Raw genomic sequence first — 12515 nt, forward strand, 5'->3', positions numbered from 1 at the left:
AAGATCACGTAGTTCCAATCTCGCACCACAGGCAGTGTTGTCAAATAAATCAGGCACCAGCTCAGCTGTCCAGGGCCCCATCCAACCCAGCCTCAAGCACCTCCAGGGATGGGGCACCCACAGCTTCTTTGGGCAGCTGTGCCACTGCCTCATGGTCCTCTGAGAGAAAAGTTCCCCTGACATCTAATCTAAATCATAGAATCACAGAATCATAGAATTACTCAGGTTGGAAAAGACCTCAAAAATCACCGAGTCCAACCACAACCTATCCATACTACCCTAACTAACAACCCTCTGCTATATCATGTCCCTGAGCACCACATCCAAACGGTTTTAAACACATCCATGGATGGTGACTCAACCACCTCGCTGCGGAGCCTATTCCAGTGCTTAACAACCCCTTCTGGAAAGAAGTTTTTCCTGATATCCAACCTAAACTTACCCTGCGCAACTCCAGGGTAATTTCCCCTCGTCCTGTCACCTAGACTTTTTTTACTTTCAACTCCAACCCGTTACCACTCCCTGCCCCTGACCGCAGGCACAGAACTCAGCAGCACCTACGCTCTTTCTCCCGCTCTCCTGCCGAGAGACAGCCGCACCGCCGCAGCTCCATCCCGGAGGGGGCGGGGCGTGCAGCGGAGCTCCGCCCCCCCAAGCCGGCGGGAGGCGGCCGCGCGCGCGCGCGCCCCGCGGCTACCTCAGCACTTCCGGGTCGGGGGCGGGGCCAGGCGAGGAGGTTGGTGCGTGACGTTGCCGGAGGGCTCCGGGCCGCTCGGCGCCTGTTATTGTTCTCGCCTCGCGCTCCGACCGCCGCCGCGTCCTTCCGCGGGCGCCTCGGGGAGCGGCGGGAGAAGAGCGGCGAGCGAGAGAGAGATAAAGAGAGCGGCCGATAGGGGCGGGAGGCGGCGGGGCGGAGGTCGGAGGGAGCGGCCGTTAACCGTTTCGAACTCTCCGCAGCGCGAGCCCGGCCAGCGGGGGCGGGGGGAGAGCGCGCGCATCACGAAGGAGCGAGCGAGAGGCGGCGGCGGGCGGCCATGGCCTACGCGTATCTCTTCAAGTACATCATCATCGGGGACACGGGTAAGCGGGGGCGGCCGGGGGCGGGCGGAGCGAGCGCGGGGCCCGGCTCCCCGTTCCCATTTCCGCAGTGCTGGCGTCGCCGACGTGGTGGCTTTGCGCGCTGGGAGGCGGCTCCCCGCCCCTGCGCCCGGCCCCGCCCGGGGCCTCCGCCCGCCGCTCGGCCTCGGGGCCCGCCGCCGTCTCGCCGCTCCTCTCGCGGCGCTGCCTGCGGCGTCCGGCGGGCCGAGCGGCGGCTGTCACCGCGGGGCCCGAGCCTGGACGCCGCCCCGCCCGCGGGCGGCTATCGGGGGCCGCCGTGCCGTGGCTGCGAGCGGCCCGCTAAGGTGTCCGGAGGAATGCGGAAAAAAAGCCTCGTCTCCTCCTCGATTTCATTATTTTTTTCCCCGCTGATGCTGTCATCCCCTCTCTCATCCTTCGTAGAAACTCGCGGTGCACTGGTTCTCACCGCCACGTAGCAAATAACCCTGCTTACTGCGTTTATACCACTGTTGCTGTGAGCATCACTGCACGCTGATAGAAAATGCTGTCTGAAGGTTCTTAGCCAGTGTATTCCGTGTGCCCTTGGCACAGGATGGATTTGGTAGCGTGTTTCCATTCCAGCTGTTGTCAGGGGGAGGTAACTAACGTAGTTATTGTGCCTGTGCATCATGCGTCTTCCCTGTTGTTTTCCTCATACCTGAGTAAATACCTCTTTCAGTAGCTTTGATGACGCAGATGTCATCTTGCATATTCTTACAGGGATACTTCCATAATTGTACTTCATGAGCCAAACTGTAGTTGGAGTGCAATTGGACATGGCAGTTGCATTACACATGAGGTTATTAAATATACTGGTTGCAATTACTATGTTGTTTTCTTCCTTTTTTTTTTTTTTTTTTTTTTCCTGAACTCTGCAAGCATTTTTTAGGCTGCTGAAGTAGAAGCTGTAGTACAAATGTCTGTTAAGAGAGAAATCACAGTTTTAACTCCCATTTTGGAAATGTTTAAGATTTAAGATAAGTGAAAATCCTGATATATATTTTTTTTTTTCTTGAATGTTTGAGTGAGTGACAGTTCGTTAACCCAAAGCATGGGAGAATACCTGAGCAGCTTCAGGGGAAGAAGCAAGTTTGTCTGCCCAGGAGCGTGCAAAATAGTAATGCAGAGTTCAGAGTGTGGTGCTTCAGAACAGGTCATCAATTCTGCTGCATTTCTAAAGCTGTGATTGCTGAAGTGGTAGGGAAGGCAGCAAACAAGTGCTTTGGTGTATTGATTGTATGCTGATTAAATTTTTAGAATGAACTTGCCATAATGCAGCGATCTGTGCTGCAATTCAGTTGCTTGAAATGAGAAATGCAGAATTGATGTGCGTTACTCCTGTCGCTGTTTCAGATTCTTGAGAGCCAAATATGGATATAGTAAGATAGAGAAGGGAGATATGAGAAAACATGTCACAAATTTATTTTTTGTTTTGTTGTTGGGTTTGTGGTTTTTTCTTTTAGTTTCTTTGGCTTTTATTCAAAATTGCTACAGGAAGCTAATTAAAACCAATGCAATGATCATTCCTGAAGTAAACGAAATATGCCTATGGCAGAAAGTTGGTTTTGCTTTCGATCAGATCTCCTATGAGTCTTTTAGTATTCTAATATAGCTATTACTGAAGAGACAATTCATGTTGTGCTCAGCTTGTTGCCAAAAATGCTGTGATGCTGTGATACGTGTTGCTACTGTTACTCATCCAAAGACAGCTGAACTGGTAGCTCTGTTTATGGGAATTAACAATGGGTGGGGGTTATCTCGATCTGTTCCAGTGGTGTTTTGTCACAGGGTTACCACCAGTGGCCTGGCATGCCATGTGATTTTCACAGCAGTACAGAAATCTATCCCTGAGACTTGAGAGTCTTTGGAAGTGGATCAACCACTTGGTGACTCAGCAATTGGTTGTAAACAAACTGTAGGAGAAAAGTAACCAAGGACAGATGTTAACATTTAGCTCCTATTCTTTTTCAGCACTACAAAGCAAAGTGGGTTATGCAAGCTGAAAACAAAAGAAAGAAAAAACCTGCAGTTATACAAGACACCTGCATGTGTCTTCTCTAAATTGTGACTCCTGGTGCTTTCATCTTCTTAAACACAGGAATTCAGGATGATCTCAGCCTCTTAAAATGACAGCCACAGGAATTGACTGTGCAACACTGTCTTTTGCTTGAGAGATCTTGTCCCTTTGCTTGCTTTGTTTTTCATTGACATTCTTTTTCAGTGGCTTATTGTTCTGCTGCTACTTCAAGCACTGTAGCTTTATGAACATGGGGTTGATTCTGTTGTGATTGCTATATTATTTATCTAAAAAAAAAAAAAAAAGTGTGTTGTGGGAGAATACATGGCTGTTCCTCAGGTCTTCAGGCATCACTGTTGTGAATCTACATGGTTTTTACACTGGTATCAGTGGGGCAGCAGCTGTAGAATTTAATTGTTGGTGTCTTCAAGGGAAAAATGCAAGCATTACAGAATACTGGCTGCTGTTAGAGTTATCAGGTGAAGTCTTTTGGTCTGGATGTTTCCGAAACACAGGAGTTTGCTGATGTGCTTAGAAACATATGTGGAGTGTAATGCTTGGGGCTTACTCCTGAGACCTTTGTGTTATGACTGATGGGGTATTTTTTAGCTTGATTGAAGGTGGGAGGTGATGTGTTCCTCTGCTCTTTCCAACACATCTGCTTTTGGCCATCAGTTGAAGTTTAGGTGGACTTTGATCTGAGTCAGGGTGAACACTCCTAGCACACAGAGGTTGCCAAGTTTTGTAGTTGGTGGCTGAAAGTCTTCTTGTTCTCAGAAGTTTTGCTATATGACAGTGAAATCTCCTTTCCAGGTTAAATGTCTTCATTACCAGTATTACTATTACTATATAATACTAACTATATTTCTCTCTCTCTCTCTCTCTCTCTCTCTCTCTCATTTTATATATATATATATATAATATATATTATAATTATATATATAATATATATATATATATATATATATATAATAACTATATATATAAATATAGTGTATATATATACTATATAATACTAACATATTGCTATATAGGAAGAAAATGATGCATAAAATTTCTGTGAGTAGTAGGGCTGGATTTCCCCCATTCCATGAAATAGGATTTTCTGGTATTAGAGTATGTTTAGTAGTTTCCATTAGAGACTGTTACAAAACTTTAGTGTGTCTGAAATACCTGTTTTGCAATAGTCAGATTTCTTGCCACCAACATAATTTGTCAGTTGTGTTCCAACTAAATGTCTGTGTATGATCAGCATTGCTGCATCTTTCATGAGCGGGTCTGTCTTCCTCTTTTCTTTGATGTGTTAGTTCAGCAATCCTCAGAGTTCCTTGTGTAATGAACTTCTTGCCTTCTAAATTTGGTAACTAATTGCTACCTATAAGCCAAGGGTATCTCTGTTGTTCCTTTTAGGCAAAGATAAGAGAAAGTAGGATGGCTTTATGATCTTGCTTTCCTTACCTGAACAGCTGACTTTACTCTGGAATGTCAGCTGTTTCACTTGTCCAGGAGATTCTCAGATGTTGAAATTAAGTGATTGAATTGGCTTTATTTTTATCTCGTCTCTTTTTGAAATGTCTCCAGTGTCACTGCACTTTGCTCTAGGATAGCCATTATTTGCTGGCAGTATGCAAGGCAAAAGCCTCTCACCCTTAATTTCTACAAGTATGTTACAATAGTTCTTAACTAGACAGGTTTTCATCTCTCTGGAGCTGGTGTTAACAGTAAAAGAATAGTTTGAGGACTTCTTCATACTGAAAATCAGGAAACTGGACCTACGCTACTTAGATCTTGCCTTGAGATGCTTTTGATGACACTGTGATCCCAAAAATGTAGATATTATGTATTGTGTAAGTACATCTTAGATTCTCAGAAGTGGTGAACTAGAAATAACAAACTGTAAACACACTTGTAGAAATGGTTTGTTACTGTTTGCCCCATACTAATTCTAATGTTCAGTTAGTAAAAAGGTTTTATTCAAGTTCTTTTACTGAATGGCAGGCAATTTTCTATGTCTGTTGGGATCATCTAGAATACTAACAGTTTTCTAACCTTGTGTAGTTCTGTTAGAAATAATTTCTGTTTTTAAAACCTATAGAGTTAGCAGTTGAGTTGTGCCGTGCAACAAGGAATGTGATAAAGCTGAATGTTCCTTTCAGTTTGTTGATCTGGACTGTATTTTAATGGAGAAATGAAAAGTAGCATTATTGATTTCAGATGCATCACTGTAAATAATGTACAGCAATGTTGGTTTGTTGATTTTATTTATTTATTTATTTATTTATTTTAGCATTAAGTTAAAAAGCCATTTTTACAGTACTGTTTTTCACAGGTATATGTAGCCATCATGAAGGCTTTTGAAGGTTGTTTTGCTTTCTTGTCCCTGGTATATGAAGTCCCCTTGCTTTGTCAATAGCAGTTTAAAGCTGCGTAGTCTCTCCTTCCTATTGATTTTATTTAAAAGAAAAAAAATCAGTTAATGAGAGAGTTGTCTGACAGACAGATAAGAGTTTAAGGATAATCTTTGCTTTAAGTTAATGTCTTATTATGCTTAGCCCTGTGGAAGAGTCAAATGCAGCTTTACTTTGCTGAGTTGGAAAAATGTGCTGTATTTGGAAAGGAAGGAGAGAACGAGTGAGCTGCAGCCTGTGATGAGGCAACGGGTTCATGAAACATCTGGAAGCAATCTGCAACAGTGCAGACTACTGTAAAGAACCACAAGTCGCTCATAAGCCAGATTAGAAGTCTGTATCTTGTGACATCTTTACTATTTAATTATCTGGTTTAAATCTGATTTGGTTTTTAAGTCTGTTATTTGAGACTTGTCTGTTGAGGCAGGTTTTAGCCTATTTAAAGATTTATTTTTGTTTGTTTCCTTAATAGAAGTAGGAGAAGCAGGAAGCTTCTCCTTCATCCTTCATCTCAGTATTGTGGCTTTGGTTACTTGGGGATCCAACTAATGTAGTTGATCACAGGTAGAAGGGAGGTCTGGCTCCTCATAATCTCATGGACATCTTTGCACTCCAATATGAGCTGATTTAGCTCACAGATGCAGTAGAAAAGTCCTTAAGTTTTGAGTTAACTACTTACTGGGTTGGCCCAGGAAATTGCTACCTAGGTTGGGGCGCTTTCAAGAGCGGGAAATGGACCTAGGAAAATTGGTGAGAGTGACATATCACAGGAGTAGGGTTTTGCCACTGTGGGTGGTGAGCTGATTGGTCACTCTGTCTTGTGAAGCAACAAGAAAAAATAGTCTGAGATGCCTGAGCTAATCCAGTGCTTATCTGCTGCCAAAATGGGAGGTGCTGGTTATATCTCGTCAATTTCTGCTTCTGAGCTATTGGTGTCACTACTTGTCCCATCCTTCACAAAGAGAGTTCAGTTCACAAAAGTGATTTAAAGAAACGAAGCCAATCAGGTGTGATCAGAAAAGTGTAAGAGCCATTCTGATTAAAGAGGCAGAATTGTGTGGGAAGGAGTGAGTCTACCTGTCAGAGGAGGTTAGCAGTTTAACTACAGAGATTTGCTGTCAGAATTCAGTATCAATACCCCAGCTGTGATGACTGCAGTTGCAGTTGGGTTTTTTTTTTCACCTTTCTGGGGCTATAGCAGAGCTTATGTGAACAAGTTAGGAAGTGAGCTTAGCTTTCCCCCACCCACACACTATTTATTTTTGCATTGTTGGTTTTGAGACAGGTTAGCTTTCTAAGACAGACATCAGTGGAGAGAACAGGAGTGCAGCACTTAGATGGGTGTAAATTGTTGTGGATCCCTATCTGCTGGCTGTAATTTGAGAGTAGGCAAGTTTAGTCTAGTGGTAATAAAAACCTGGAAGTTCCTTTAGGAAGACAGCAGTGCACCTCTGACTTTGCAGCTGACAGTTAATCAAGCTTAAAAATATGTATTTCTTTTCCTTTTCTTGAGTTATTTACGGAGACTCAGGAGCTGGAAGGGAAGAAGTAACAAAGTCTGTTTTCTTGTCAAAGCAATTGAACTGGTTTATCTGTATCATCACAAGTGCTGTGGTTCCAGAGCTGCTTTCTAAATTGCTACAAGCAGGCTCTGCTGCTGGAGGGATCAACTCTTTATTTATTTTGTATTCCTTGTCTCACGCATGTTCTAATATTTTGGGTGACTGTAGTTTTCTGCGGGATCAGTTTCTTGTTTTAGCTCACAGTGTAATCTCGTGAGTGAGAAGGGACAGATTAGCTTTCCTGCTTTGCTGCTCTGCTTGCTGAGCAGTGAAATGAATGCTGGTGCTGGAGTCCGGAGGTGTTGAAGCATCTCTGGGCCAGTGGGGACCATAGCAAAGGTGTGGCAATGTTTTGCCTTGGGAAAATGACTGCAGAGCAGCACCTGGATAAAGAGGAAGCTGTTCTGAAAGGCAGAGACATTTGGAGACTCCTTAGGCTGGTGGTTTGGAATACAGAGATGAAAGAGTGAAGTAGTACTGTGGCGCAGCTTCCCATCGCTTTCTGTCACTGTTTGAGTACTAAGAAATGAAGTGATTCTGCAATAGGGTCTTCCAAAGAAACATGCTGCTCCCTTCTGAGCACATAATCTGTTGCTTGAATTTGTTCCTAAGCAAAAGCTTTTGTTTGCTGTTTGTTGGTGAAACGTATCCAAGATCTGCTGGTATCTCATTTTAAGATGTTAAGGGTTTTTTCTCCTCTGGGAATGGCTTGTCTGAAATAATTGTTGCAATAAAACAGAGAGTGAGTTAATAAATAACTGAATCTATCCCTTCTGTGTTGTACAACTCACTAGCATGAGACATGTTCCTAGGGAGTCCGTCTCATTTCAGGCAGAAGACTTACAGTGCTAAGTCTATGATTATCTCACAAATAGCCACTTTGCTCAAGAATGAACCAGTAAAGTTAGCATAAGACATTTGTGTGACAATTAATTATCTGCCATGCAACTGTGAGATCATCTTTGCAGCCCTGATATACCTTACATGATGGTAAACTGTTCAGGACTTAATATGACTCCTGTTTCTGATAAAGGTTGCTGTATCTGCGGCAGCACAGTCTGCTCATGCTCTAGGAGTGCGTGGGTCACTAGCTAATGTAATAAGAAATGTCTTGTTACAAATTTGCAGTGTATTAAAACTATAAAATGAAACCAAAATGTTGCTATTAAATGTAGGCGTTACAATATTTATAAGCATTATCTGAAGATAAATTATAGCATAAATCTGGGAGGAGCTGCAGCTTTGTTTGCAACTTTTTGTGAAACTTATTCAGTGCAACACTTACGGACTTCCACAGGCTTTCACTGGAGGGTGTGGAAGTAGCAGGAATGGCACTGAATAAAAACTGGTTCATTTCTTCTGTTTCTGTTGAGTGAACCTATCAGTCTGCTCCCAAAAACCTTGCTATAAGAACATACAGGTTCAGGCTGTGCCTGTCCATCATCTGGTCTGTGCTGACCATAGTATTTGGATGTTCATCTGAACCAATGAGCTGCTCATCAGCCTTCCAAGCAGAAAGATCAGATTGCTGCCTGAGAACTGGTGCTGGGACACCGAATCAAGTGTCATTTTGTTGATTGAATTTTGAAGTGTTTTTCTAATGATGGTAAGATTTTTGCAGGTAATAGCTGATGATAGGTTTGAGCTTCTGGTTTATTCAGTGATACTTGAAATTACTTTTTCAAGTTAATGGCAAAAGCTTGTCTGTGTTCTATTTCTGGATTGATTTATAGGTTGTTTTTGTAAGTGAGATGATGATTATGTTCTGTGGTGGGGCAGCTGTATTTCAATAGTGGTGATATAAAAGTTATCTCTGTATGTAAACACTGCTCTGGGGGTACTATAATGGCTGTTATTTTAAGACTTCTTAGAGATCTGTGTTCTCTATCTCTACAGCTCCAGTATTCTGCCTGTCCTTCAATCTGTTATGTCCAGCACTTGCCCATTCCTCTTCTTCTTCTGTCATGTCCACTAACTTTGTTGGAGGCTGAATGGGACATAACCTCTAACTGCTTCCCAGTTTCTGGCAGAGAGAGCTACAGGAAAAAAAACAAAAAACAACAATCTGTTAAGGCCAATGCTGTAAACTTTGCCTTGGGCTGTAGTTCCATGCCACTCTAAGCTGTTGATCTGTCGGCTGCTGCATTTCTCTTCCCACATTTGAACTCACTCTCATGCTTGTCTGACCTTGCATTAAGCCATTTGTTCGCTTTGTCACTTCTCTTGTCAGGTTAGCATGCTAACCCAGCAGAAAACTAAAATGGCTTAGTCCAGTGAGTTCTGAAACGGTGTGGAGAAGGGAGCATGAACATCCTGCAAGAGTAGGGACAGCAGCACCAGGGACTGGCTTAGCTGGCTGCAATTGCTGCCTCAGTTGTTATTTACCTCCAAGTGATGAAATGCAAGACTCCTATCGCTGTGAGCTTTAACTGTAACTGCTCTTAGCTTTTAAGACTAAACTGACAGATGTGTGGTGATTCTGATGGAGTAGGGTTTGGTTTCTTGTGAAACTATACTAAAAAAAACTCTGGGAATGTTGAAGTTAGCAGTAGAAAGATGAATGTCATTATATGCAAACTTCTGGTATGTGTATCTTGTATCTTAAAGTATGGTTCTACTTTTACTCATCCCTCTTTTTTTTTTTTTTCCTGTTATCTTGTTTTGTCAGGCATGTTGCTCCTGATCAGCTGTTGCTGACCTCTGATATGTAGCTGAAACTAGCCTTACCTCCCTGTACAGTTTAAACAAAGTCCAGCAGGAGAATGGCTGCTACAGTATCCCATTTTGATAGTGCAGAATTTAAATGTATAGAAGTCAAACGTGTGATTGCCAAGCTGTATAAGGCTAGAAATATGATTTAGCAAAACTGAAAGAATTGTACCTTCCAAGTAAAAGAACAAGAATAAACTACTTGTGATTAGTCAGTGTTTACAAATGCAGGTAGTTTGAGTATTCCTTTCAGCTGTATCTGCTTTTATGAACTTTCATGTACAGAAGAAATTGCCCATTTGCTGACCAGTGTCTGTGTAGTGTGAATTAGTTAACCCATGTGGATCTGAGATCAGGATAGCTGTGTTATCCTGTTTGGTTGTAATGTGAGCTCATTTGTTCCTAATTCTGCATAGACTGCTTTTTGGCCTGTTGGGAACTAGTGAGCAGTAAGTAGCACATAATGGTAACAGGCAGCCCACAAATACCTGTTGTTACCTCAGCTGATAAATTAGGAGATGTGGCAGCAAGGAGTTATTGAGGATGATGTTAGCTGGAGAGAAAGCTGAAACTCCTGGAAGGGAGGTAGACATAGGATTGTGATGAGGAGCAGCAAGCCCTGTAGGTAGAGTGGTGAGAGGATATGGAATAGTGCTTTGAAAGTCTGTTAGGAAACCTTTTTTCTCAGTCTTAAAGGCAGAACTACTACTTCAAAATAATTAAATAACTATTTTAATACTTATGAAACTGTTATGAGAGAGTTGTGTTTATATGAGTGAAAATTTGAAACTCAGTATTTCAGGTTCTAGTGATGAATTTTTAAACAATATACATCGTTCACCTCAGTTGATTTATATTGACTCTTGACAGATTATTTCAGAATTTACTTAAAACTTTTCTCTTTTTTCTTTTTTTCAGGTGTTGGGAAATCATGTTTATTGTTACAGTTCACAGATAAGCGTTTTCAACCAGTCCATGATCTCACTATTGGTACGTCTCTTTGGTTCCCCCACAATACTGATGTGTTGTTTTGAAATGTATTTAAGATTGGTTTGTTTGATTGGCCTTTTTTAAGGCTTTTAAGCAACTAGGATATCTCTGCACGTGTTTATGAGTTTGTGCTAAGCTACTGTTGGATTTTTTTTCTTATTAATGCAGCAGCAAATCCTTGGCTATGAGCGTTTGTTAGTGAATAAAGCCAAATGGAGGCCTGTTTCTTACTTGAAAGATGATCAGAATCTGAAATAACAAAAATCATAACTATCTCAGTTGTCTTTTGCTAAAAGGCTGAAAACTAAATGTGGATAGAATTGAAATGCACTGAAGATGATGCGAACGGCAGGCTTTTCACTAGGGGCAGAGCCTGTAGCTCAGCCTCTAGCTACAGAACTTTGAAGACAAGTAGAAGATAAAACCAAAGCAAAGTTAACCTTAAAGATGAATAAGCAAGTTTGGCAAGATTAGCTTACTGATAGCAAAGAAGTATGTGTAAATGATGTGTGTCCCTTCCACTGTTTGGTATTTCCATAACTTCTCAGTTGGTTGAGGACTGTTTGTGTCAGTAGGATTTGATATTCGTACTGTAGGAAGTGAATAAATGTTCTCAGAATGCATTGTCTCTGTGTCTCTTACCACAGTAAATGACACCAACTTCTGTTAATATTTCCACATAAAATAAGAGGAATAGTGTGGGAATAAAATTTTCTGTGGACAAATGTAGTCTTCAGATCAGTTTCACTGTTAAGCATAACAAATGCTAGCCTTTAGTAAATTTGCAGAACCTTTGAACTTGTTCATGTTACTTCAAAGAACCTGTTAAGCTTTCCTTCAGATCATGCTGAGCATTGTACAGAATGTGTCCCTAGTCTTTATTTGTAGTTTGTGTCCTGGAATAGGTAGACTTCCTGTGTTGGGAGGTACTAAAATAGACACTTGATACATAAACGGATATTTTTCACGTAACAGAATGTATGCTGGGGCTTAGTTATGGCCATCTGATACAATTCAAACTATTGGAGTCACATCAATTTTCATATACTTCTGATGTCTTGGCAGCAGGTAGGCTAGCTGAATGAAAAGCCTGAGCTGATTCATAGATGTATAATTTATTGTCATCTTTTCTTCTTTGGTCCTGCCCAATATATGACACCCATAAAAACATATGCCTTTGGCAGTCTGTGGCACATTTCTGTTTCTCAGCAACTTGATAAGCTGTGGGAAACAGCTTCACTTCAGCAGGATGGCTGTAGTGCCAGTTCAGTGCCTGCCATACAGCTGACATCTAAGAGCAGGTACAGAAGCTAGTGGCATGAGGAAGTGAGCCTAGATAGCAACATAGTGAGTCATGTGGGAATGGAGCATGGGAAGCTGCTTGGAAAAGAAGAAAAGGGGTATAGGCTGAAAGCTTCCTTGAGCATTACTGATAGGGCATGTCTGTTTTGGCTAGAATACTTCTCTCATTTACTATAAACAGATTTAGGATGACAGAGATGGAGAACATGGATTCAAACTGATACAAATGCCCATGTGGGGCAAGATAGGATGAGTTGGTATTATCTTAGGTGCTTCCAGCTGATGATGTTAAAACTCCAGAGGACCTGTAGATTTTGAAAGGCCTATGTAAAGCAAGCACTTTCTTATCAATACAGTACAACAATTCTACCAAACAGGAGTTCAGTTTATATTTCTACTGTGGGCAGCTCAGAAGAGAATAGAAATTGA

General features: G+C 42.0%; 1 protein-coding gene across 1 annotated transcript in view; it reads left to right on the top strand.

Annotated features, from left to right (window-relative positions):
• Positions 1–746: 746 nt before the first annotated feature.
• The window catches only part of RAB2A (RAB2A, member RAS oncogene family), a 42664-nt gene continuing 30895 nt past the window's right edge, over positions 747–12515 (top strand). The window contains exons 1-2 of the mRNA XM_052703822.1: positions 747–1080; positions 10713–10784. Of these exons, the coding sequence (XP_052559782.1) occupies positions 1035–1080; positions 10713–10784 (118 nt within the window). The 5' untranslated portion in view covers positions 747–1034. The remainder of the gene's footprint in view (positions 1081–10712; positions 10785–12515) is intronic.

The sequence above is a fragment of the Tympanuchus pallidicinctus genome, unplaced genomic scaffold, assembly GCF_026119805.1.
Source record: "Tympanuchus pallidicinctus isolate F22 unplaced genomic scaffold, pur_lepc_1.0 scaffold5, whole genome shotgun sequence".
NCBI lineage: Eukaryota > Metazoa > Chordata > Aves > Galliformes > Phasianidae > Tympanuchus > Tympanuchus pallidicinctus.